General features: G+C 37.2%; 1 protein-coding gene across 1 annotated transcript in view; it reads right to left on the bottom strand.

Annotated features, from left to right (window-relative positions):
- LOC141933334 (dynein axonemal heavy chain 5-like) overlaps nucleotides 1-26,648 on the bottom strand; it is a 166,853-nt gene that overhangs the window by 100,481 nt on the left and 39,724 nt on the right. Inside the window, exons 27-41 of the mRNA XM_074847902.1 lie at nucleotides 26,236-26,316; nucleotides 25,748-26,152; nucleotides 25,470-25,588; nucleotides 23,082-23,218; nucleotides 21,861-22,023; nucleotides 18,372-18,483; nucleotides 17,914-18,042; nucleotides 16,362-16,561; nucleotides 16,108-16,261; nucleotides 13,483-13,749; nucleotides 13,155-13,283; nucleotides 12,546-12,761; nucleotides 10,790-10,936; nucleotides 9,049-9,221; nucleotides 6,352-6,530 (exon numbers count right to left, since the gene is read on the bottom strand). Coding sequence (XP_074704003.1) covers nucleotides 6,352-6,530; nucleotides 9,049-9,221; nucleotides 10,790-10,936; nucleotides 12,546-12,761; nucleotides 13,155-13,283; nucleotides 13,483-13,749; nucleotides 16,108-16,261; nucleotides 16,362-16,561; nucleotides 17,914-18,042; nucleotides 18,372-18,483; nucleotides 21,861-22,023; nucleotides 23,082-23,218; nucleotides 25,470-25,588; nucleotides 25,748-26,152; nucleotides 26,236-26,316 — 2,611 coding nt within the window. The remainder of the gene's footprint in view (nucleotides 1-6,351; nucleotides 6,531-9,048; nucleotides 9,222-10,789; nucleotides 10,937-12,545; nucleotides 12,762-13,154; nucleotides 13,284-13,482; nucleotides 13,750-16,107; nucleotides 16,262-16,361; nucleotides 16,562-17,913; nucleotides 18,043-18,371; nucleotides 18,484-21,860; nucleotides 22,024-23,081; nucleotides 23,219-25,469; nucleotides 25,589-25,747; nucleotides 26,153-26,235; nucleotides 26,317-26,648) is intronic.

Raw genomic sequence — 26,648 nt, 5'->3', positions numbered from 1 at the left:
TTTGATTCAGCCAGGGCAATACTGCAGTTCTCACATAAAATTCAGTTCAATTCCATATGCAGGGTAATCTTTTTCCCAAACTACTTCTAACTAATTTCTGTGATATTATAAGGAAAAACATACTCCTAAAGAAAATAATTTGAAGAGAATAAAAAGTCACGTGGACTTAATTACAAAATTTAAAAGCAAATGGAATATATACAAATACCACAATGTCACCATGAAGCAAACATTAAACTAAGTCTATAGACTTACTTGAACATACTTAACATACTTAAACATGAAAGACTCAATCTTATTGTCTTTAAAAACAAATGAAGAATGTTCCTTGACTTCACTGGTGTGGCAGCAAGTCCTTTAGCTAATGTTGTCCCTCTTCTATGAGGAATATCAGGGCCCTGGATGCACCAATAGGCCTTAATTGCCCTGACCAGCCTTAACTGGGGCTTCTATCCATACTCTGCTTCCAGTCCAGGAGCTTCATTTCATCTCAGGCAGATCTGAGCTATGTTGTATGTAGGTTTGGGCACAGCCCTATCTCCTGTTATCCTGACTTGCTGACTGAACTTCCTCAAGGACCCCAGAACTATCCACAGTTTTACCTCCAGCCCTGTCTCTTGCTGTTTCTGACTGAACTTCCTAGATGGACCCAGCCTGTTATTCCACCTTGTCTGATGGTCACTGGACAGCTGATGAAAACAAGCTGTCACCAACCTGCCCTGCTCAGGCACTGTGGGACTGTGCCATGGTCAGTGAAGTCACTGTCCTTGCCTGTGTGATGATCACCCTGGGCTCCTGGTTTGTCTTCCCTCATGGAGCTGACCCATTCTTGCTGCTCTCTGATAAAAAATTCTTGCAGAGATTTTTCAAATACATTTGTCCCCTTTTGTTACATGTATTATATGACTATTAGAATCCATTCTAAAAAAAAAAAAGTGTTCTTTCTACTTTGTTTATTGAACATCAATATCTACTCTTTGAGATGCAACAAGGAAAAGCCCTAAAGCTGGATATCCTTTAACAAAGAAACTTTGTTCCATATAATATTGTCTATTACAGTTACTATCTGTATATTAAAGGGTTTTGAAATTACTTTCTGTATAGAATGGTGAGGTTCAGTTCTAACCAGACAATGTTTCCTTGGGAAAGGAAAAAAAATCACTTGTTCTGCAATGCCACCTGCTGCACAGAGTTAGGAAACCTGACTCTCAGGCAAGGCCAATATCCCACAGCTTTGAATAAATTTAGTTCTTGCAAAATCATTTCATTCTGTGGTGTTTAAAAGGAAAAAGGAAAGAAAATACACACATACGTATACACCCACACACACACACAAGCAAAAGCACAGCAAGCAAACTGTCAACTGCAAAACAGCTTAGACACAATGTAATTTTGTTGTGCACTGTCATACTGTGCATTAATTTCTGTCCCCACACAGAACATATTCTGATAATTAAATACAGAAATGGAGTAAATGCAGAAGATAAAGGACAGAACTAAAGAGATCTTTATGTCTAAGAAATGTGACAACTCCCCCACCCCCATCAGTAGAGATATCCTACAGACCTGGTCCTCATGTGATGCAAGAATCACACAGCATAGCTACACCCGCCTCAGAAAGACTTCAAAATGCATCTCTGCAATGCAGTGCCATGTCCCTTTCATGTCAGTGACCCTGTGACAGATACATAGGCAGCTGGGTGACCTGACCCTTGAACACTACATTGCGGCCACAGTCCCCAGCGCAGGTACTAGGGCCACACACACAAAGAAGGTATGTTGCACACTACCCTTGTCCTGCCAGGTGACCCAACAGGCCAGGTGGTAATACCCTATGTGCTCTTCTGCATGGGGAGGTCTGGCTAAAATAGTGTGACAGTGAAGTAATTAGTCGTGACAAAGCAGCTATAAAGTCTCTTTTGTATTGAAAAGACACATCTATTTTACACAGGGGTAGAACTATAGTGACATAATTCAAAGTAAATTTCACTAAAACAGAACTCTGTCTAGCCAAAGTGCAGCCCAGAAGCAGTAAGCTACAAGGTACTCGTTGATCCTGAAAGAATTTACAGAGCTCCATACTTGTTTATTCAGCTTCTGAATTAAGATAAATATCAAATCTTACATTAAATATTGCATTAAATATCAAATCACAAAAAGGTACCTCAGATAAGACTGGAATTGTTTGACTGACTACAGAAAACAGAACCAAAGCAAACACGACTTTTACACTCATCTACAGACAACCACAGACAAAAGGTTTGCTAAAGAGTATTCACCAACACTTTTCACTAACAGTGATGAAGTACCCCTGATTTGCTCTTCCTGGGCAATTTTAACACTGAATTTGATATAATAGAAAACTTCAAAATTCCCCTTCTCACTTCCTTCCCTGGTGCTTTCATGGGTTACCTCTGGTCCAATTCAGATGACCAGTTATATCTGAATCTACTTTTTGGTTCAAATTTCAAAACCAAAACAATCAAAGATGAAAGTCCAGGCCTTGGACATCTTGACTAGACCATCTGCCTGTGAATAGCTGGAGTTGCACAGGAAGACAAAAGAGACAGGAAGGCAGAGAAACAGGGAGACAGAACCTCAGCTCTGAGCCAACCAGGAGAATTTTAAATTATAATTTTATAGTATACAATAGATTGTTATCTTATTTATATTATATTATATTTTCCTATTTCTTTATTCTGAAGATCAAATATTGTCCTTATAGAAAAAATCTGGAAACATGGCAGCAGACATGACAACACTAATTGCACACTTCCTTTTTCTTCTCACTGCTAAATCTGCTAGTACCTGATAACTTGACCTACAGCACCAGATGAAGTGAAAAGTTTGGAAGAGGAAACATTGGTGATGGAGTACAAAGCCTATCACAGACATGGGGAATTCTGAAGAATTTCTCAAATGTGTGCACTAAAATATGTAGTGTGTTTCACGAGAACTTTCTTATCAGTCTGCATGAAAATGCTTTTACACCTGTGAAGAACTATCCTTCTTTTCCATTAAAGATCTCATAGGCATTAAAGAATCTTTCTCTAAACTCACTTTGCTCCTACTATTAAACCAAAAAGAGCTTATTTCCTTCCCTAACTTCAGTATATCCACTCTTCAAGGAATACCAGATATCTTGAGACATTTTAACATAAAAATTGTGATTCCAAGTCAGGCTCTTCCAGGTTGTGAAAATAAGTCCAAAGCAACTGGTGCCCTTCACAAATAAAAACATCAATGACTTACGTAAGAACAGAATTTTACATTTCTTCCCAGACACACAACAGTCTGATGAATGCTGAAAAAATATCACCCTATTCAGGCTCTATTCAGCTGGATGTATTATCTAATTCCCAGGCAAATTCTCTGAGAAGTAAGCCACCATCCCACTAGCAAATTGACTGAGGTCACAGGCATCATGGTCGTCTGACCAACAATCTGTTGAGCTCTATAAGCATCTTTTCTAACTCACATTGAACATCAGCATGCCATTACATGAGGCAGCCAGATAACAAGGACACATTACACAGTATTACTTAGCTTTTGTTGCATATGATGACAATACTACATGGAAAATGGTCAGCTTATAGAAAAAAACCAGACAAAGAAAGCTGAACCCTAAAACTTGGCTCATGTTCTTAGACACAGAAATTGTGTTCAGTTTTACTTAAAAAAGGCAGTGACAAGCTGCAGTTATCACTATTGCCTCAATCTGAAATGAGAAAGGATGTTACCAAAGCACTCAGGATAAGAAGGCAGAAACAAAGCAAGGATACAGAGTCTAGATGTCTGAACTGAAACAAGTCACAAACAGTGTAATACAAAGGAGTCAGGAAAAAAAGATGGTAACATAAAGAGATACAAACATGCTCACAGAAGAAGCAGAGAGGAAAAAGACAAGAGCTTGGTGAGATCAAAGACAAACCCACTCCAAGGAGAAACAAAGGCTGACATCTCCCCTCCGGACAGATGACTGCGGGTACAGCAGAGACCAGTAGATGACTGCACCTTGGCGTTATGAGCATATTCATATTTAGTCACACAGCAAGCTGGTCCCAGCCCTCTTTTTTTTACCAATGAGTAAAATAAACTTGGCACACTAAAAGTCTGCATGCATGATAAAAGACATGCAACTAAAAGTTGGCCCAAAGATCTGGGCATTACAAGAGGTGCTTTGAGAAACTTGTGACCTTGACTGAAGGTATTCACATGCAGCTAGTTCAGTTTCTATCTTAGAAATGATCCTCAGTTTGTTTGGTATTATATAAATGAGCAGCTTTCCATAGCTCCTGGTCATTGGGTAACTAATTTCTCTCTTGATATGCGAATATCTGGCCTTTACCTCAGGTAAGGACTACAATAACACAGTATATTCAGCACAGAAGTCATCAGCTTCTACAAAAGTTTAACCCACATGCCAGTGTGATTTAATGGGATACTATGAAACCTGTCTTCTGCTCTCACTGCTCATGGGAGCAATGAGCCAGTTTCAGCCTTCTCCTAGGCAGTGAACGCCTGCATGCATCTAAAAAGACCAAAGCTAAAGCTAAAAGACGAGCTAAAAGACTGACTAATGCTTTACATGAAGACTACGATCAAACTTTCGATTCTTGTGGCACTAGCAGAATTTTAGCTAGAAGAGTGGCTATTCATGGGACCTGTTCAGGACTGGGATTAAACTCTCACAAGAGCTAAGGATGGTCACTAGCTCTATGATTCACTGCTTTAATATTTACTACACTACCTCAGATTCCTGGTATGGAAATAATAGGGCTGCTCTAGCAGGAGGCACTTCATCCTCTCTTTTTGTAGCAGTGTCTCCTTGACTGTTTTCTTCAGCTATCTTGCTGGCCTCTTACTGCAGCTCCAATTAGGAAAATCCTCAGTGGGAGGGAAGGCAACAGACATGAGCATGCCTCAGAGAGAGAGAGAAGCTAACAGACACCGGTGCCTTTTCAAAGCTCAGTGTATCTCTTCTGTCATGGCTCATGGCTCAGAGGAATAGGGGATGGAGGCTGGCTGAGGCAAAGAAAGCAAGAATGGAAATGTTTCTTTCCTATCTATTTTCATGTTCTTATAAATGCACTAATGTGTTTGATTAGTGAGAAGCATGGCATTCTGCAGAATGCACAAACAGCTATAAAACTTCTGAGTCATGATTAGAAAAACTTGTCAAACTGGTTAAATCATTTTTTTCCCTTCTTTCCCTGCTCTAATTCTTCCTATTTCCCTCTTTTTGATATGGCCATTAAAGTTAACAAGATAGAGGCCTAAAAATACATGTAAAAGAACAAAAGGATTAGGAGGAAAGAGTCTAGTGAAGTCAGTACAAGTACTGCTTTTAACTCAGTTCTTCCTCAGTATGTATTGTTGGTTGTCTTGATCTAATTCAACCACAAACAAAGCTAGTAAGACCACTGAAGAGATAAGAGAGAAATATGAAAATCTTTTCACAATTAATACAAAATCACCTTAATCCAAACCTGGCATAGCTTTCAGGCTTTCTGTTCCCATTAGAAAAGCTTAATTGGAAACTCTCAAACTCTTGAATAAGAAGTCAAAGACAAAAGTTACTCTTATTAAAATCCTGGCCAGCTTTGCTGGCTTCTTAATTAAAACTAGAAATGATCTCCAGGTTATATTTTAACCTTCAGGTGATATCACAACAGTGAAAATTATGTTTATGATACCTTGTGTTAGATTTAAGAGCCCATCACTCACAGAAAATGGTGGCATTCTGTAGTCTCTGGTCCATCTAACCCATAGCAGCGATATATGAGAAAATAGACATAATGTAGTCCAGAGATACTGGATCACTTGGTCACTGTTTGCAAAACTGACTTCAAAACTCTGCTTGTCATGAAAAGTTACCAGAGTTTGACCACTGTCTCATCTTCCTGTTTCAAAAAATTTCTAGAGTTTGAAGTAAGACACTGCACCACTTTGCATGTTACCCTGCCTTGCACAACATCGTTGAGCTTTCTATTTGTTTGACTTGCCTGATACAAAAATTACAAGGGAGGATAAATACCACCCCCCGCCCCCCCTTGCGATGGGTGGGATAGAGGCATAAAGAAAATCAGCTGAAAGATTAAAAGGGAAAAGGAAAAGAAGACGTACATAGGAAACACCTGCCAAGAATATTTAAAAAAAAAAAAAAAAAAGACTGGAAAGCATGCAGGCAGAAAATAGGAAAAAAAAAAGAAGTAATCAAATAACAGGAGAAGTTGATAAGTGTCTGGAAATAAGAGGAAACAGAGAAGAAAATACCTTATCATTGCTAGCTCATTAGTGAAGAGACAAAAATTTATGACTCTAAAATGAACAAAGCAGATTATTTCTTACCTTTATAGATACGGCCAAGTCCTCTGTAGTCCATTTGGTCTGAACAATTGAAAACAACAACATACTTTCCCAGGCATTTGCCCATGTCTTTAGTTGTTTCTGTTTTCCCTGTTCCTGCGGGTCCTGCTGGTGCACCACCCATACTCATGCCCAAGGCCTGTGCCAAAGTGATGTAACACCTAAAGACAGAACAGAGAGTTCTATTAATCTTTTTCTACTAATAATTACTTGAAGTCCATTCATGTAACCACAGAAGTTGTATTATATAGAGCTGGGGAAGGGGGCAGAAATGGGTGTGCTTCTGTGTGGCAAGTCCTCACCACCCCCTTTTCACACTGCGAAGCCAAGTGGTACCACCTTTGCTCCCCCTGCAGAAAAGTATGCATCCAGCACAGCAATGACTGCAACAGTCCAGGAGATGCACAGGCCAGTTCTAAATGCTGAATACTAAAATACTGTAGCATTGTGATTTTCTCACACGACTCACATGCCCTCCCTCTGTGGAGTCATTCTGCAGCACCCAGACACACTAGGTTTCTGCCTTTTTTCCCATCCTCCTACTCTCGCCCCACAGCACACAAGATGAGCTCTCTGATCTGGCCAATAGGAAGGCACAGAGACTGGAAACAGCTCTTGCTCTTGCCATTTCCCTACCAGCATGCCAAACCAGAGCAGTGCTGCTCTTTGAGTTCCAGGAGGAGAATGGACAACAGGGAAGATTGTAATGGGCAATGCAGAAAGAAGAGGAGGGATCCATGAATCCTAGGACCATCTTCTGCTTCAACCTCCATCCTGGGTTGACATGCTCAGTTTTAAATCTCAGCCTCCCCAGATGGTGTGAGACTACTGAAGGGTGTAGAAAGACTATTGTTCTAACCTACAACATTCCAAAGTTCCAGTAAGCCCATTTTAACACTGTGAAACTCACTAGCTTTACGATATAGCTGGAGAGAGAGAGCAGGCACTGAAAAAACCCAAATGACACCAGCTAGTATTACTTCCTATAAAATAATACAGTACTCATTCTAATATAATAGCAGTAATAATGCTTTATCACCTTATTACTCAGTAATCAGTTAACAGGCACTCAGTTAACACTCCTAACAATTCTGCTACTGAAAATGAGGTAAGGACAAACTGTATACATATTGCAAGTCCTAAACAGAACTTACATTTCATTTTTTATATCTGCCATGACATGGTCTGTATCTGACATGATGTTTAGGAGCACTCAATTTCAGTCCCATTATCTTAATGTAATGTACTACAGCCAGTGTGTATTTATCATGTGCTTTGGGAATCTTTCTGAACACAAAATCATTAGCCAAACAGCACTTGACTCCAAGTTGATTAATGGAAAGCAAAGATATCATTACCTGAAAATTGTCAGAAGCTTATACAAGTCCATATAGCAATATTAAAATTGAAAAAGCCTATAAGGGGAATAAAATCTCTTCTTATGCAACACTGCTCAGATACATAAGTTTCTCATGCCAACACTAGAAAACATCTCTGCTTCAAACACTCTCTCAATATATGACAGTGGATAGCCACCAATCCCTGCAGCTCTGTTTGGCTTTTCTAGGTTTGCCCAAAGACTGATACCTCTTTGATAATGTCACCCTCGGCCAGTTTTCAATCTCATGTGACATAGCACCTTGAATCAATTCCTAACCAATTAGGTCCATTTTAATTCTGTGAACAAATTTTGAATGACAATTTTCTTGATACTGTCTCTCCTGGTGGGCAAAAATACTGTCTGCATGGTAGTGCTGCCATACCCACTAATCAACTGCTGCAAACAGATCTCTATCTAGCATAGGAATAGCAGAGTACATAACAGAATTTGAAAGATGTGTGTTACATATTAAAAGCCAAGTATCCAAACATAGGGGTTTGGCTCTTAAATAGCTCACTGGGCATAATTTCGGTTCAGAAATCGGCAAAAGTCTGAAATTTCACTAGTAAATAAAATCTAGCAGCACAGCGAGTGCAAAGACAATTCCAACATTAATTCAATGGCCTGGAGTCATTCTTCACACAACAAATGATTGAACAAGCTCTGGCATAGCAAATACATCTGCCTCTTGCCTAGCTGAAGCACTACCAAGTACTTTAGGAAAATACATATCTAATGGAGTTTGTACTGTGCTGTGTAACTAACTCCAGCAATAAAAAGTTCTCCTTGTTTTGCCCTCAGAGCTTTTTCGTGTTTGTAGTCCTGTAATTCTCCATAGGCCTTGCTTAAAATCATATTGACACTAGTTATTCAGTGCTATGTCCTGATTTACTGCTTTTTCCTCTAGGGTGACTTCAAATGAATCACTTGCTGTAATCCCAAATTCTCATGCAACTACTAGGTTATTGAAAGAAGCAATATATTGTTTTTTAGATCCACTCTCTTTAGGCTGGTGAAGTGTATGGCGTTCAGGTATATTTATTGTGAGCACAAGTAAGTTTTTCAATGCCTACCACAGCACATATAGCTCAAGCAAACACTCAGAATTCAAGACCCCTCCCTAGGGATGTCTGCTTTCACTAGCTGAATATATAAGCACTGGCCTCTGCTGTTCACCAGCGATATTGCAGCATTATAGTGAAACCAAAGAATTCTGACTCATGATAAATTAAAGGAATTAAGTCAAAGGAATTAAGTCCTAGCTCCAGTACCATGCACTGCGTTCTTTTTATAAGTACCTGTCAGTTAAGGGAGTTATAACAAGCCTGTCTGTACACCCTAAGTATTCATTGCAGTAGGTGAACTCTACATCAGTGATTTGGATAATGCATTTATCCAAGTCTTCAAGAAAATAAAATCGAGACTGTTTTTGCCATTCAAAATCAGACGGAGATTTAATATTCATATGGACCTATAATGGAAAAGAAAAATCATTAATACAGAAACACCATAACAAATTAATCTTAAATTCTGTACAGAAAAAAAGTCCACTATGCATAAATTCAAGAGCTGAAAGAATGAGCGCAGAATTTGTCAGGAGTCAAGACATCCAGAATTATCTTCTCAAACCTGTTTATGGCATGCTCTGATCCTTTTGACCACTTTGATTTTCCTCTGAATGGTGTACAGAGATTATGAATTGTGTTTTACAGAGATATTGAAGAACAATGATGGAAAACTTCATAAAACACTAAGTAACAACACAGTTTACACAGCATGGTATCTAGCACCATTACTCACAGAAATTCTAAATTGTGAACAATGCTTGAATATGTTGTATGCATGTCTACGTGTTTATTTGGGCTGTATTTTTCAGTATGAACTTGCCACACACATATTTAGATTTGTGGCAGATTAGCAGATTAATAGATCTTGATTCATTATTTTTGATACTTGATCACAAAACCACTGGCCTCTTACGAAATATGTAGTCCTGGTTATCGGCCTTGCAGACATGGTTTAAGGTGAAAAGGAGGTTCTGGATTCTCAGTCTCTTCCCTCTACTTTCTCTCAATCACGAAGGGACGTGTTTAGCAGGGAATAGAACATTTTGAGAGAAAGGGATAATATTACATGTACCAATTAAGAATCCTTTCCCCAGTTTTGGACTTGCCCCTGATTTTTTATTTCACACACAGACCCTTTAAATTTAACCAATCTTCTGTGATTAAATTTTATTATGACATTAAATTAATTGATAATGAAATGTCAAATTAAGAAAATAATTATGAAAATAAGTTTAAAATTACAGGCAGAGGATAAAACCATGCCTATCTTAGAAGCTAGCAGTTTTCTTTCTAACTTTCAGTATTTTTCATTATGATTTTCTATTTTTCTTTACACGTGTACTTAATTTTTATCTTTCTAACATATATGTATAAATTAAACAACGCAGTATTGAATTATTGACCTTTGCATCATGCAAGCTTTTTGAAAATTATTTTACTTTCATTTTTATAATTATAGTTTCATATGCAGCATTCTTATCTAAAGAAAGTCTGATGCAACTCAATTATAAAAAAAAATGGTTATTGTTGCTAACCTTTTCAAATATATGGAGCCTCACTGCTTTAACCTTTGAATAACTGTTACCTTAAATCAACACATAGACTAGGCTGGAAATCACATGATTGATAGCAATTCTAAAGGGACTTTTTTTCCATTTACATTTCAATTAAATAATGTATTAGATTTTCAATTTGAGAGAATAGTTTAACTTTAAAAGTTAAACTCTTTTGCTCACAGTGAATTTGTGCATGATGGATGTCAACAACCATTTTAAAAACTGAAGTCTGAACCTATGAACATACCTATATATAACTCACCCCTTTCTCTGCATGACATCTATATGAAATTAAACTAAATCTGATATGCTCTATCACAGCACTAATGTCAGAGCTACTGAAAGAGAATAGATTGTAAGATTTGTTTATACTTTTTTCATTACAGAAAGTCCCTTAAAGGTTTTCAAAAACTTACCAAATCATCAAAGATGTCCTTCTGGTGCACATGAATGGTTATTAAAGTTTCATATTTTGTGCGCTCCATTCTTGTCAGATTGTGTGTTGTCATGCCAATCAAATCATTTAAAAGTTCCAAAAACTTCTGATTTGTTCTGTGCATTACCTTTTCCACATAGCAAGAACAGCCATATTAATACAAATATCATTTTTTCTTCCAATATTTAGAATAAAAAATAAAAAACACCTGCAAACATACGGGCCCATGACATTGGTGATCTGCTTTGTATTTATTAGGTTTGGAATCCTAAATTTGGATTTGCAGTCTGCACTCCATGCATGCATTCTTAGCCCAACAGAATACAATAAGGTTATATCTAGGTGAACAGCTCATATCATCAGCTTTTATTCCAAGACTGTTGCTCCTTCTACTATACATTACATCTTCATCTGATTGCAACTCTGCATATTTTCAGAACCATCAGTCTCTGGTTTTGGGTATTGACTATCAGCACAAGTAGTATTTACTCTTTAGGGGGAACAGGAACCTGGAGACCTATCACATCCTGTAACCAGAGGAGGGGGAAGATGTAGTGTAATTTTAGATGCCAATGCTAAAATAATAGTTTCTTTTGTGGCACCAGATTCTGTTACAAAATTCCACAAAATGCAATACTGACTATACAATACCGACTTATGTAAACAGCATCAGCCTCTGTCAGTGATGGTACACAACAAATTATAAAGCGCTGAGGTTTCAGAAAGGGCAGCTCCTGTTCCAAATGCACGAGAGAACAATCATACTAGCTTTCTGTAAATATATGCAAAGCTTAAAACTCACAGTTTGATGAGAAGAAAGTCCTAAAAACACTACAAAACTAACGGAGAACTGAACAACCTCCCCGCTCCCAAACACACAGTTCATCCCCAAAAAATGAAAGTTGTTTTCTAGTTAATGCAAAAGAGTCTTTGCATCTAGTTAGTATATGAACCGGGGTGGACTAAAAGCAGGTCTATGACCTTTTTAAACTTTGTACAATGTAGAAAATGTAGTGCTAAGTGATCTTCTCCATAGTCTAGAGTCTCTGTTTTCATTCAGATCGAAGTACAGCATGGTACCATTCCCCTGCATTTACTTTTATGGTAGGATGGTGTTATTAGTTCTTAGTCCAATCTCACTGTATATTCTTGATTAATGGTAATTTGCAACTCTATAGTTCACATTCTCTCCTTTCTCCTTCATAGATTCAGTGTTAGTAATAACACCTTAGTGTTAACAGTATTTTCTCTGTGTGTTTGAGATTAAAACAGCAACTGCTCAAATGGCTTATGTTCTTTCCCTAAAAAAAGAGCTCATCAGCTGAAGAATCTAATACACTCCGTTACAGCAGACCAATGCCCATGAAGCACAGTTATTTCCCCAAATTTTGGGACCTCTTATTTCTTTCCAAATTTGATTTTGGGGAGGTAATAGGATAGTATACCTAATATTCCCAAACTGAGAAATTGTCCCTTCCTGAGATGGCTGCGCTGACAGAACAATGGAGAAAACCACAGGATTAGGAACAATTCTAAAGCACATGCTGGAGTATGATGAGGAAGTGTGACCTCTTAACACATTTTGTATCATTCTGTTTTCCTGTTAGTTTATTTGTTATTCTGGTTCCTTAACTAGTATTTTGTGCTTTTTCCTGCATGATACTTTGAACTTTTCACAATACGCACTGTTCCAAACAATGCTTTTAATTAATCCCCAAAGATTCATTAAATACTACCTTTTTGTCTGTTTTGGTACTGTTCAGTGCATTCTCTGCATCTCTGGTCCAGATCATTTGAATTCCCAGAAGTCCTATTTGTGCAGGAAACATTGCCTGAAAGTCATACAGCTTAAATCCTGAATCGTTAATGGCCACTGATGCCTGTCTAATGATGGTGTGGATTGTTTTCCTAATCCCATTCAGCAGCTGACCTAACCAGAATTCCACATTGCCCTGAAATAAACAAGAAAGTACTTTTAAAGAATTAGTTTATGAATAATTCACAAGGAGAAAAAGCCCCATGAGACTTGTTTCCCAGTTCTTCACACTCCCATTTCCCTCTTTGTTATTCTCTAAAAGATTCCTCTCCTCCTTCTGCTCCACTGCCCTTCTAGAGATATGTGATGGATTTGACACTTCACATCAGTACTGCTGAAAAAACAGGTAAAGTAATTGTTACAGAATGACACAAATGTCCTGTACTTTCTGTCTGTTGCTCTTGCTGTTCACATTGGAAGGTTTTAATTCAGCTAGTCAAATAATGGCATGATATGATTCTGTCGGTCTCTAAAACATAAATCTACTTTAAATCAAGTCATCAAAACCTGCAATATATACTTCCATTACCTGAGCTAAAACTGGTTCAGTAATATTGACCTGTTCTCCTTCTTGAGACTCAAACAATAAAATCTGGTCGTAGTTTTTTTCATGAAATCCCACTCTGTTAACATTGTCAAACAAACTTAATAAATGTGCCTACAAAAGAATCAGAAAAAAAAAAGCTCCATGAAGTGATCTGATATGGCATTCTTACTTTGCCTTTAAATCCTGTATTAGAAGATTCTATATATCTTTCCATAAGTGAAAGAAATTCTCTCAACTAATTAAGGAAATCCCCCATGGACCTCACTTGCTAATATTGACCGTAAGAACATTATTGCCTTATTACTTGTACCTGAATAGTGTGGGAATCAGATGCTTGACCAAGAATTTCCAGAAGAGCAGGGTCAGATACAAAAAAAAATCTTGGAAAAATTAACCGTTTTTTTTCCAAATACCCAGTCAGTGATTTCTGGCAGATTTCCAGTTGTTCCAGCAAATGTGGTAACAACTGTGTCAAAGTCTCATCTCCAACACAGCACTGCACGATGTTTGATGTTTCATGGGCTCTCTGCATAATTCTCTGCCATGATTTATCAATGTTCTGAAATCTTCTGGCTTCCTGGGGTACATAAAAAACACATTAGCTCTTCCTCATGCTTGTAAAATTCTAAAAATTAAAGAATTCCATGAGACAAGGTAACAGTTTAATATTTCCCTTGCTGTTCAAGTCTTCTTTGCAGGACTCATGTATGAATATTTATAGGCATGCTTATGATGATCACTGCTTATAGTGACCAGAGTTCAAATTACAAGAGAAAGAGTCCAATAGGACAGCTGTAGAAATGTCTACTTCATGTTGGACATGAAAATTGTCCATATAAAAGTGTTCCAACACACACCAGAAAACTCAAACAGCAGCCTTCTCAGAAATGACAGTCTTCCTAACAGCAATACACAATGTCATGCAATGTCTGCTCCACACACGTTATGAGGAGTAAGCTGTTAGTAGTAATATTTGACAAATAAAACCGGTATGAATAGTCTGAAGCTGCTGCACTTGTATTGTAGGTGAAGGTAAGGTATTATAGGTGAATTCTCAAATACTGGGAGCTGGAGAGTAAATATTTTTCTATACTGGGTATACTGACTTTTAAAACTCTTTCTTCACCTACAACAAATGAAATGTTAATGAGATCATAAATTATCCGAGAGCTAGAAGATATCTCAGTAGACCATCCAAAGCCATTTGCCTGTCACAAGACAGGATCATACACATGATGCTCAATGCTTGAGATTCAGAAGCCTCTCCAGGCAATCTTTGCTCTGGTGACTGTTTTAATATACAAGCTTAATCTTTCTTGTGTGTACACCAATTACTTCTCATCATATTCATAGATACAGAGAACACATTGTTTTCTTCCTGTTGAGAGCAATCCTTATTTTTTTTAAACTGACCACGTCTTCTCTTCAGTTTTTCCTCTCCTTCAAGCCAAACAAGCCTAGTTTGTTGAATGTTTCCTTGTGCATCATCCTTCCTGGATAGTTCCTCATTCTTATCACCCTCTTCTACACACTCTCAAATTTGTCTGTGTGTTTTTTTGGCCAAAACCAGGTACAATATTCTAGTTATTGGTTATTGCTGTTTATGCATTCCACTTTTCTGCCTGCATTTTACACACCAGCAATCTAAAACTCATTTTCTGATAGTACTATGAGAGACGATGCCAAAAGCCTATCAAGATACATAGCAGCTACTGGGTTTCCTCTATCCACAAAGCTTGTTGCCCACTCTAAAAATAAATTAGATTTGTTTGACAGGTTTTGCCCCTAACAAATGCACACTGACTGTTACTCATCTCCTTATTAACTTCCAGATGCTTACAGACAGTTATTTGTTGCAGTATTCATCCAGGAATTGCAATTAAGCCCACTCATATATCATTACTCCTCCACCAAGCTGTTCCTTCTCCTCCTTCTTTAAAGATAGTTACCACATTTGCTTTTTACCAGAATACTGGTTCATACTTGTAAAAAAGTAGCTTTAGCAGCTATCAAATGCCTCAGCTGTGCTGCAGCGTTTGTTCATCTGCAAAAACTGGGTATTGATTTTCTGATAAGCATTAGCAATATGAACATATCTCACAAACTAAAACAAAAAGTGTTGTTATCTTAGACAACAGTTAAGAAAGCTTTCCTTAACTTACAAAGATTAGTGTTAGTTTTGGAAATTGTAGGCCTTTAATTATAAAAGATGTGGCCTGAAATAAATTCATGTTTAATAATTTCCCACTAATCATGGTTTTGTTAAGTTACAGCACTGGTTGATCTAGTGCTACTAAACTGTGGTGTGTTAGAACTATAGGAAAGCCTCTCAGCAGGAGACATAACAGAGAGGATGACTTATTCTGGCATTTCTCTCCTGAAAGAAGTCTGATCATTCCTTAACTCTTTTGCAGCTGCTATCATGGAAGGTCATAATTGCCTTTTGAAGAGGTTGCAATAGTTCACACAGATTAGCACGCATGCAACTGCCCAAGGCTTGCAGCATCTCTCTGTGGGACAATATTATATGATATTACATAGCAAGTACAGAATTCATACAGAAAATCTGTCATTCTATTATTACATAACTTAGAGCCTAATAAACATGTGCACACGGGAGGAAAGGGATGTTTGCATGTATGGCAAAAGTGATGTCAGTTTTGTACCATTAAATAGTCCTGAGCCCTGATTCACTAATATTGCAAACTGACAGGAACATTTGAGCCTGAATTACAAACAATCCTGTTCCTGTTGGCTTGACCAAGTTCTAAGCGATTCAACCGGACAGATCCCAGATTGGCAAAGATGCTTCTAAACTGCCTATGCCCAGCCCACAAATATGCATTATATGCATTGGCGAGTAAACTCTGTGATGTGGTTAATCTCTTGGTACAACACATTGTCCTTAACATACTGTTATCGTAAATCAACATACCTGAGGTAGTTGTTTTGCAATATCTCCACCAACAAACACAGCTTCAAGGTAAATCCAGAGGTTTTGCACAGTAATCCAGTTTTCAATTATCTCTGCAGTATTGGTCAACTTCTGAACCCACTGTTGTATAGTGGACTTAAATGGTGCATTATACCTGTAGGAACATGAGTTAAAGGGGAAAAGAACCTAATGATCATTGTTACTTTTGGGTTTGATTAGATTTACACAATATGTGCATTTATTAAGTTTTGTACCTGTTGCTCATGAGCGACCCCAATATCATGAGGCTGTCTTCCACCAAGGCTACTTTCTCCAGTATATCTGATCCTTTCAGAAGGAGCTCTCCTCGAGTTTTGAATTGGCCAAAACTGAAAGCATGAGTACTCCATTCACTGATGACATGTTTCAATTTTGCTTCAATGTCCTTTTCTTTAACAGCACTGATGCAGATATCCTGTGTAAAGCTAAACTAGTAAATTACATTCTTCCAAGGCTAATATAATGCACACTTATAAAGACAATTAAAATTCATTGGCTAGATCCAGACTTCAGCGCAAATTCTAACTAATGAAAATATACATTGAAACACCTTAAAAATTATTATATTACAAACTAGATTATATTATACTATTACTTGTAACTGGAATATTTTATGGGCTATACTCTGTCTTCACTACTACTAGCACCTTAAACTTTTGAAAATTCACTGACTTGATGAATCTGCAGGCAAAATTTGCCTCTCTGTATGTATTAAAATTTGAAGTCAAATATACCTACTGAGGGGTTTAAGGAAAATACGCATTACCAACCAAACCAATAAACAGTCCAAGAATAGAGCATACATGGACAACATGACTGCCTGCTACTTCTTGAAGACAGTGAGGACAAAACTGTCATAAAATTGGTTACTGCATCAGAGAGAAAAGGAGCCGCTACTCAGATTGGACCCCGAATTCAGGTTCAGGAGTATATTGGATTCTATCATAGATTTAAAGTCTTTTCTTGAGTGTAAGATGTAACTCTGAACCTTTCACATGGATTAAATTCTTGTCTGGAAATTGAGTACAGCAGAGGTTTGATTTCATGTTTGTCTTAGAAGTGTTTCTTTGTGGAACAAGACAAATCAGGTCACTACTCTAGAGAGACCACAGATTTAGCTAAGTAACAACAGAACTGAAGTTAGAAACTGTTGGGGTTTTCCTTCTGTGTTTTTAGCTATACTTTGTTCTTGCAAAAGGTAATGAGCATAAAGCTAATGTACTTGCTAGATAACTACTGTCCCTAAAATGGAGACAGCAATAGCTTTGTAGCTTGTGCACATTACATAAGCCTTCTCATCTCTCTGTGCTCTTGTAAAGAGTCACTTCTGAAATATAAAAGAACCTTGTTCTCCTTTAATCCTCCACTTCTACTATGTTCCAAGGATTTTGAACACTTAACAGGATCAGACTTACATCAACTATTTTTTTCCCTCTGGTAAGACATTTAGAAGGAAGAAAAAAATTATAAGTAGGCAGGCACTAAACCAGAAGCATGACAGAATCACACTACTCTTAAAACAACAGAATTCCTTCTACGGAAGGATTAGTGTAATACCATCTATCCATTTAATCCTTTTCCAGAATACAAAGGAAATAAACTAACCATCACTGCTAATACCAGCTACCAAACTCCATTCTTCAAAAGAATTCTCCTACTAAAGCCAAATTTTTTAATGTTACAAAGCTGACTAGAAACAGGATTTCAAAAGCACAGAGCCCCAGATCACAAGTTATTCATTAGAAACAAACAGAAAAGTACATGTACCTCAATATCTTCTTTATATTTTAACAAAGAGGCATCCATTATGTTTTTCAAAGAGAAATTTTCAGAGTCAACATCAAAGTGATGTCCAGTTACTTGTGCAATTCTTTCCCAGTGTCGTGACATCATTGCCTAGAAAGGTTCATAGGAATTAGGGAAGATTTTTTTTAATTGTATTATTTTTAGGACTAGAATGATCACATACTTTTGCACTGCATCTGTTAAACAAATAGAAGAGTCTTGATTTCCATTCCATTGAAAGCACTAATAGTTCTTCTAATCACGTTATGAAGTCTTTTGTTTTAGTTTTCTGTAACTAAGCGTAACTAGATTTTTGCCATAAATATAGCTGCTTTTATCTATAAAAAATAATTATGGAAAGCATCTTATAATCATACAACATAGTCTTCAATAGAGGTTTTCAAGTGAATCTTATCTCCAAATTATTATGTTGAACATACTTTGTTTGACATCATTTCAAGTAAAGGGCAGCTCTCTGTGAAGTCATCAATTTTTTTTTTTAGGTCTTGAAAAGCTTGCCATTCCTTCAATGCTTTTGGTAGCTTGCGGATTCTTTAAAAAAGCAGAAAAAAGAAGAAATATTTTATTCTTAATAATCACAACCCACCATTTAATGGTACAATATATTCTCATTTTTCAACCAGTGCACCGGTAGACTGTAAATAAAAATCCAGTTGCAAGCCAGTAACATAATATACAGCTGACTGCAGGCATGAAACACTGCTAAAGACAGTAAAAATCACACTAGAATGGTTTGGTTTCTGTTGCAGTTTAAATTAAAGGAGGTTTCATGTGCAAATCCATGTCTGAACTTAAACTTTTGCAGTGTCATTTTTTTACTAAAAATTTGAAAATGCACCCAATTTTGTAAAGGATTAAACAACATATACTTTTTCAAGCAAAATAAAGTATATCCTAAACAAAAACTGACCTGCTTTCAAACAGAAAAATACTTCTGTTTCAACCAAACAACTCCTGTTTTATGCCTAGTTTCTATGAAAGATATTTAAAGAAAAATCTTCTTTTATGCACAATTTCAAGATAAAAAAAAATTTTAAATGAAGAACCTCTTGTACTGTGAATTGTCACAGCTCCACTTGCTTCTAACAAGTTATGCCAATTTTCATCTGCCAAAGCTATGGACCAAAGACTGACAGTAGTTCTACAGCTCAATGGCAGAAGCAAAAAGCCACATAAAACCAATCCGTACTGAAAAATTCCTTCAAAGAAATTCTCCATTTTTCACAGCTCAAAGTCAGACAGATCTGTCACACAATGCTGGAGCATGTGTGAATTCTTCACTGCTTGCTGGTAAGAGGTAGATGAACATATGCATACTGTCATAGCACTAAAATAACCACTGTAGTCTTTCATCTTGAATCCAGCAATAGATAGTATTAAATGTGCTAGAGAAAAGCATTGCAGAATGGAAAATTATACTCTGTCATGTATCAATAAGGCTTTAAGAAGCAGTTTCTAGCTACTGCTATGCTGAGGCACAAGTAACGTTCTTAGAAACTTTGTCTTAGGCTTGCAATTGGAAACAGGATCTCTTAGCTTGGTAATGAAAACTGATTTTTTTTTAATACAGATACCTTTTTTCTTTGTCTTGGTCTCAGTAATATCTTCTAACAGCAAGTTCCATGAGTTACACACTATGTTAGAAAACTACTCCATTGATTAGGTTTAAATTTCCTTCTTAAATTTAATGGACATCCTCTTTACACTACATTACAGTAAAACATAAAGGGAAATTTCTCTCTAGTTGCTATTATAGACTTCTATAATGCTCCCTACCACATGCATTTTCTCTAAATATTTATCCTTTTAATTTTCTTTTAAATTTATTTATTTTCACCTACAGTTATTTTTGTGATTCTTCTTTTCACGATTCTAGGTTTTCTATTATATTACTATTTTTAAAAGGGGTAGCAAAAAAGAACATTACAGTAAAAAACTATGCATATCTTTACAATTACACTAAAACTCTAATTGCATTTCCAGTATTCCTGCTCCTTTCAAAACACAGCACACCATCTTAGTTATTTTTGTGGATACTCTCCTGTACACTATTTAAATTTCTCCAGCTTTAAAGAGAATATCTTGATGCAATAATGCTAGCAAGCCTGCCAAAGGAAGGATAGTACTGGGTTAGATATCTATTACAAAAAAATATTTACTGCCTATTGGTGTAAGGTGACCATCAAATATAGCTCTACACTTGAGAGGAAAAAAAAAAGTTACGTGTGAAGTAAAAAGAGAAACATAACTTTCAAAACTGTTGCCACACAATGGCTTCCTTCAGAGTTCCAGAAGGAAGCATGAAGAGAGTCCTACCAACCTGTAAAATATAATTAACTATATAAAAAATGATGATGCAGATTCCAGAATTCTACTGAAATGAGATCAAGACTCATATATATTGTCTAAATGCAAAGTATATATATTTCACATACATTAGTTTTTACTATTATTATTAAAATAAACATGAGGGTTTTTTTCAAATTGATGACTAGAAGACAGTTAGCTCAGTTTTTCCAGAAAAAGAAGAAAATCTCCATCCCGTTCCTTCAGTGTGTCCTTCAGTGTGAAATGGACCCTGCTAAAATGGTGACACAGTCGAAATACCGTATGACTAAAAAACCTGAGCACAAGTAACTTCTCCTGTGCTATTCAAAGATTTGAGATGAGATTAAAAAAGCAGATTTGATCTCAATCTCTTGAATAATACCAAAATTTAAGTAAAGTCTGTCTCGGGCCACATTGCAGAATCCAAAATCAAACACTGCTCAGAACTACTGGTGAAGCAAAGAGTCACATACACTGGCTGTTCCAGAAGAGCAGCTGTGCAGAAGAGAAAGCTCTTTACATTGAGTATGAACTTGTCTTGACAGACTCACTGAGAAAGTGAGCCGCTGTGTAAAGAGGTGAAGAAAATGCTTATACAGAAATAATAAAAGAAGAAAGAAAACAGAGAGACAGTTCACATCTTTTTTTCCAATACATATACACAGGATAAAAATATTGCACATTTATTTTCAAACTTTTGCATGTAATTTTGTTCTTATTCATATTCTGTAATTCCCATTAAGAGTAAAACACAGGCTGGTACAGATAACTACTGTAAAGGAATGGATGCACAGCGTACTTAAGACCTGCATATAGACTCTCCACTTTTGCACGTATTCCCCTTTTCTATCAATTCTGTCCATACTCCATTGCCAGGAATCAGAATTCAAAGCAAGATGGCAAAGGGGAAACAATCCAAATCCTATTGGTTCATGAGCCCCTGCCACTGTGAGAAGTAACAAGCTGGGTCAGGGAAGTCTTACAGATCCAGCCATGGCTGTTGAGAAACCAAAGCTGCATCATTACCAACATAGTAGAAGAATTCCTCTGATTTCAGCAAAGCATGGTTTCACCTAATAGTTATTTTGCATGTAATGTGGAAAACATTCTTCCTCTCAAATCTCATAACTAACCCCTCAAAGTTTAGTGTGGCTACCCACCTTTGTTGAAACAATTTCAGTCTGTACAAATGCACCGAAACAGACAATAACATCAAAATTTTGGCTTACATCACATATTATCAGAGGAGATAATATGCGAAGATCAGCTATGAAGGTTATTTATACTTACAACCCCCTGCCACAGGTTTATGCACATTATTCATTAAATAAGCTACAACCTACCTTGTCGGTATACCCCAACAAGGCTAAAGTGACTCCCATGCCAAACTAAGTAAGGTCACCCGCTAGCTGCATATTGCACCACAGTCTGCAACTAGCGCAGCTGTGCTGAGCACTTGAGCAAGCCTGAGCTTGAAATAAAGCAACAGATTTTTGCTCCTCAGGGCAATTTTCACAAGATAATGAACACAGAAAGCTGAGAAATAAAAAATTTATGCATTTCAACAAATAATAACTTACCTGTTTTGAAAATCCAGAAGTTCATTGTTAATTTTTTCAATATTTAAATCATTCCAAAGTATTTCATTGTATCCATCAATATTAGAAGTAACTGAATTATAAAGACTGTAAAGTTTCTGAAGCAATGAAAGCTCACGTTTAATTTTGTGCAGTTCGGGATACTCTGTTTCAAATATTAAAAAAAGAAATTTACGTATGTTAATTAGGTACAACTATATTCATGAACACAAAAATCCATGTATTTCTAAAACTAGTACTTAATAAATGTCTGAAATCAGACTTATGGTCTTTTAGCTAGTGTCTAGTAAGACAAACTTTTCCAGTTACATTACATAAGAACATCAGATTTTGATGTACACTAATTGTTTAGATTGCTGAGTTTTTTATAAATATTCTTCTATATCACTACATGTAATCTTATAAGGGAGGTACTGCACCTACCTGTGAGGAAGATAATGTTGAAAAAGTAGCTGAAATGACAAAGGAATGCACTATACTTTTATACAAGAACTAAAATATCCCTCATCTCAACTTGTGCTATTTATTTAAGAGGAAGAGGATGGGGATGGGGGGTGTGCTTTCAAAATAAAAATATAGAATATATTACACAATAAAAGTATTTAAAATGGACCTCCTTAACTGAAATGTTTTGTTTAGTTTCTCATATCTTTGGGAATTCCTAATTAAATATATCATGATTATTGTGTATGTCTTCAGACAGGAAAATACGCTGAGTTTAGTATGTACAAATTAAAGTGCTTATCATACATTCTGCTGTAACTTTAATTCATACCATGGTCTTCCAGACTTGAAGTGTGTCTGACTAGGAGCCATAAGGATATTACAGATCAGTTGCACAGCCCAAGGGAATTCATTATACACCTGGAGCAGGGACAACTTGAGTACTTCAGCAACATGTTCCCAAAATTTAGACACGGAAGAATACAGACAGGAGATGTGCTTAGCTCTGAACAAAAAAAGCAAGAGAGCTAAGCAGCTGGACCCTGAGATACACGGAACAGTGCAATATTTTTGCACCTGATGTTTATGTATGTGCAGACTGAGAGCCAGTTTCACACAGCTGCTTTTGATAGGAAAAACAGTAAATATTTACTGCAAGGATTTTTTGTACAATGAATCCAGCACTGAATGCATTTAGCAAGATCCAGAAGAAAAATTTAATAGCCTAGGACCAGGTATCCATATCCCCTGAGAAACTACCTGTGATAGGAAGACCAAATAATTCTTCCCCACCAGAAAGAGAGATATACTTCCTCCATAGTTCATCAAATTTGGCTTGAAAGATCTGTAATCTGTCACTTGCTTCACAGGGAGGAACATTCTCCTCACTGGGGCCCCTGTAAAAAACAAAACAAATTCAGTGCAAATATCAACCATACAGGTGTCACAAGGAAGAACTATAGAACTCAGACCTGACTTACTGAACAGTATTTAATATTTTCTATCAGTTTTTTCTAGAAATTTTCACAAAAGACACTAAAAGAGAAAATGCCAAGTATATTCAGTGTCCCAACATTACATATTGAGTAGTATCTGAAAGAAAGCCCATTTTATTTCTAATAATAAAAATCATCTGGGTTACCATACATATTACAAACAGCTAAAAAGATCTATAAATGTTTTGTCTTTGTTATTTTCACTTCTTTTCTTCTCTAAAATACATTTTAATGATTATTTTCATTTGTAGTCTTAAAAAGGGAAAGACAGCAGGTATATAATTCAGGGATGAAAACTGTGATAGCTGGTACTAGAACCATAATGAAGCACTCAGAACAATAACAGAAAAAAATATGATTTTGCCCTAATGAGTACATCTCATCTGGAGGACTGGGTGTAATCAGCAGCTCTCATACCACTTCTTGGCTGCATCATAATATTTTGGGATGGGAACTGTAAGTATGTAATATTCTGTTGTGCCATGGTTATTTCTAGAAAAAAATGCAGATACATGGGCATCAGAGAGTGGTGCAGGCTGGCTGCTTGGCAAGGAAAATGGAACCAGGAGATGAAAGCAGTAACACGGTCAGCAGAGGCAGCCAGAGCTTGGTCCCATAGTAGTCAATCAAGGAGAGCAGGGCAGGCCTGGGGATGATAGTCAGGTTCAAAACAAGAGTCCAGATCTTTAGACAAGTCCACAATAATTACACAGGACCTAGGTCAAGCAGGGAAGGTGAGTCAGCAAGTCAGGGTCAGAAGCAGGTCTAGTGAAGGTAATCGGGATGAGACCCAGTCTAGTCTGGTGGTTACCAGGCTGTTCTAACACGAGGATGAGAACTGAGTCTGTGCATTGGAATTCACATTCAGCTCAGCAGGGTCCATGGCCAGGCACAGGCACGGCTGCAACAGAGCTGGACCTGTAGGTCAGGCCAAGGCCAGGGAGTGAAGCCTCAGCTTTAAAGCAAATCCCACAGGAAGGAGTGTCAGCTTTGCTGAGGCCTCCCCACAGAGCTACCTGGGAGTGCTCTGCCACCAAAAGAAGGAGGAAGCCCTCAGATGCACTAACTCTAAGTTGGCCCTGAGCCCAGGCAGATAAACCTCCAGGAGGGGGAATTCTCTCAGGCTCCCTACAACTGGTAGCAGCCACTGGGTGCTTCCATTAATTCCTCCAGCCAGCTCCAAGAGCAGAACTGCAGGCAGCACTATGCATGCATCCACATTAGAAACCTGATGCTTTAGTGGGTTCCTTTTAAGCGCAAATTCACCTTTGTGTCTATAGCTGGAGTCTTGAAGCTTGCACTCAAATGCACTGCTGGTGTGCCTCCCAGAAGTTTCACTCCTGGTGAAGCAAAGGTTGAAGCCAAGCACCCAGTTACCATTTGGACCACCCTGCTTGTAATGCCAGTGCAAAAGCACTTGCCCTAGGAGAAGAGTATATATTCTTGTTTGTGCTCTATGCATGCACTGAATTCTGTTCATAACTGCAAGGCAGCCTGCGGAGAATGTACATAAAGCTGCTTCACACTGCCCATGGGCTATAGGTGTGCAGTGCACACCTAGGGTCAGCTGCTGATGTGAACTTCATTGCCAAAAAACACACACTGTGCATGTATTGTCCTAGAATCATAACAGACCACATCAAGCCAAATTCTGTCTTTCCTTCTTTGTTACTAACGTAGAAGTGTCCAATGAAGCACACATACCCCACAATTTAAATTAAAAAAGAGCCAAAGTAAGCTTAGAAGTAAGACTGAGTATGACTTAGCGAACTTAGAAATACCCAGAACTGGAATCTCCACTCACATCCAAGGCACTACTTATATACTTAATATTAAATATTTGCTTAAGTGCTTTGTTGAGCTTAGAACCAAAAAAAACCTTTCAATTTGGATATGGATTGAAAATTTGATTTATTTTCCCCAACCTATTAACTCTTCTGGAATTTCACTGACTCCAGCATTGAAATTATGGGAATTAATCTGTGAAGGTAAGAGTATCTGCCCATCATACATTATTCTGAAATTAGGCTTTTTTACCAGCTGTTATATATACACTGATGCTGTCCTGTGTTTATTTTCTGAAGCTCTTTAGATCACCATTTTTGAACAATCACTAGTGAAGCATAATTGTATTGCACCACAGGTCACCTACTTTTCGTCATAATCTTTGCAAAATTCTGCAGTATCAATTTGGAATTTTTGAACACCACTCAGTAAATCTGTTTTCATGTCTGGCTGTACCTTCAGCAGCAAGTCCTCAACCTGCAGAGCCTACATGCAGACAAAAAGGAAAAACAGGCATAAAAGAGGCATGAAAAAAAGCACAGAGTTTTAAGTAAGAAAATAGTTTTGTTCTAGCATTTAAACATTAAAAAAGTTGAGAATAACTTTGCTATATATATGATTTGAGAAATAATACAGCTATGATACCTGTGTGTTTAGGTTCTTCCAGGCATAAGCCAATCCATCAACTCTTTCTGTATTTCCATCTTGAAAGAGCAGATTGTATTTATGAAGCACAGAATAAGATTCTTCTACAGGTCCAACTGTCATGTCAATTTTAATCTCATTCTCTCGGATTGTCTTTAGTGCTTCCATTGCTCCCCGTACATCATCAAGGTCACGGATAGGTCTGCTTAATCTCTTGCTAACATTTTCAATGAATGAATAAATTTCATCCATGTCTGCAGCAGACTTTTTATTCAAAGCTAATCCAAATGTTCTTTGTCTTGAGCGGCATTCCTGAATTAAGGCTATTTTCAATGACTCTGTTGCAATATCCACTGATTCCAGTACACAGTGATTTGGCAGTTCTCTGATTTGCATTTCTAATTTCTAAGATAAACACAAGTGTTCAGCTTTTCATTTCACTACAATTTCTCTGAACAGTTCATTTCGATTAAAGATACAATACTTACAGAAAAGTATCTGATTTGAGTTTGGAATTCAGCCATTGTTCGTTTAGTATCTATAAAATCCCTCACTTTTTCCTCTGGATCCTATATAAAAGAACTTTATTTTAATTATTATTTAGCATTGGTATTACAATAACACATGGGGGACCCAGCTGCCTGATGTACTGTACAAACACAAATGATCCCTCTCTAAAAGAGCTAAAAATAGAAGCATTAAGATCAAATTATTTCACTAGAACTGCTTTTCCTGACTCTCACTCTTTGTACAGTACTCTTTAAAGCACTTGAAATCTATCTGTAACTCAAAACCGGACACAAATCAGGATATCCCTTATCCATCCAAATATTACTACAAAATTTACAATGCCTAAAACTTTGTTGGAAATATTTCCTTCCCAGTCTCCCTTCTGTCTGCA

This window comes from Strix aluco, chromosome 1, assembly GCF_031877795.1.
Source record: "Strix aluco isolate bStrAlu1 chromosome 1, bStrAlu1.hap1, whole genome shotgun sequence".
Taxonomy (NCBI): Eukaryota; Metazoa; Chordata; class Aves; order Strigiformes; family Strigidae; genus Strix; species Strix aluco.
The sequence above is the reverse complement of the archived record's forward strand: the minus strand, read 5'-3'. Positions and strand labels throughout refer to the sequence as shown.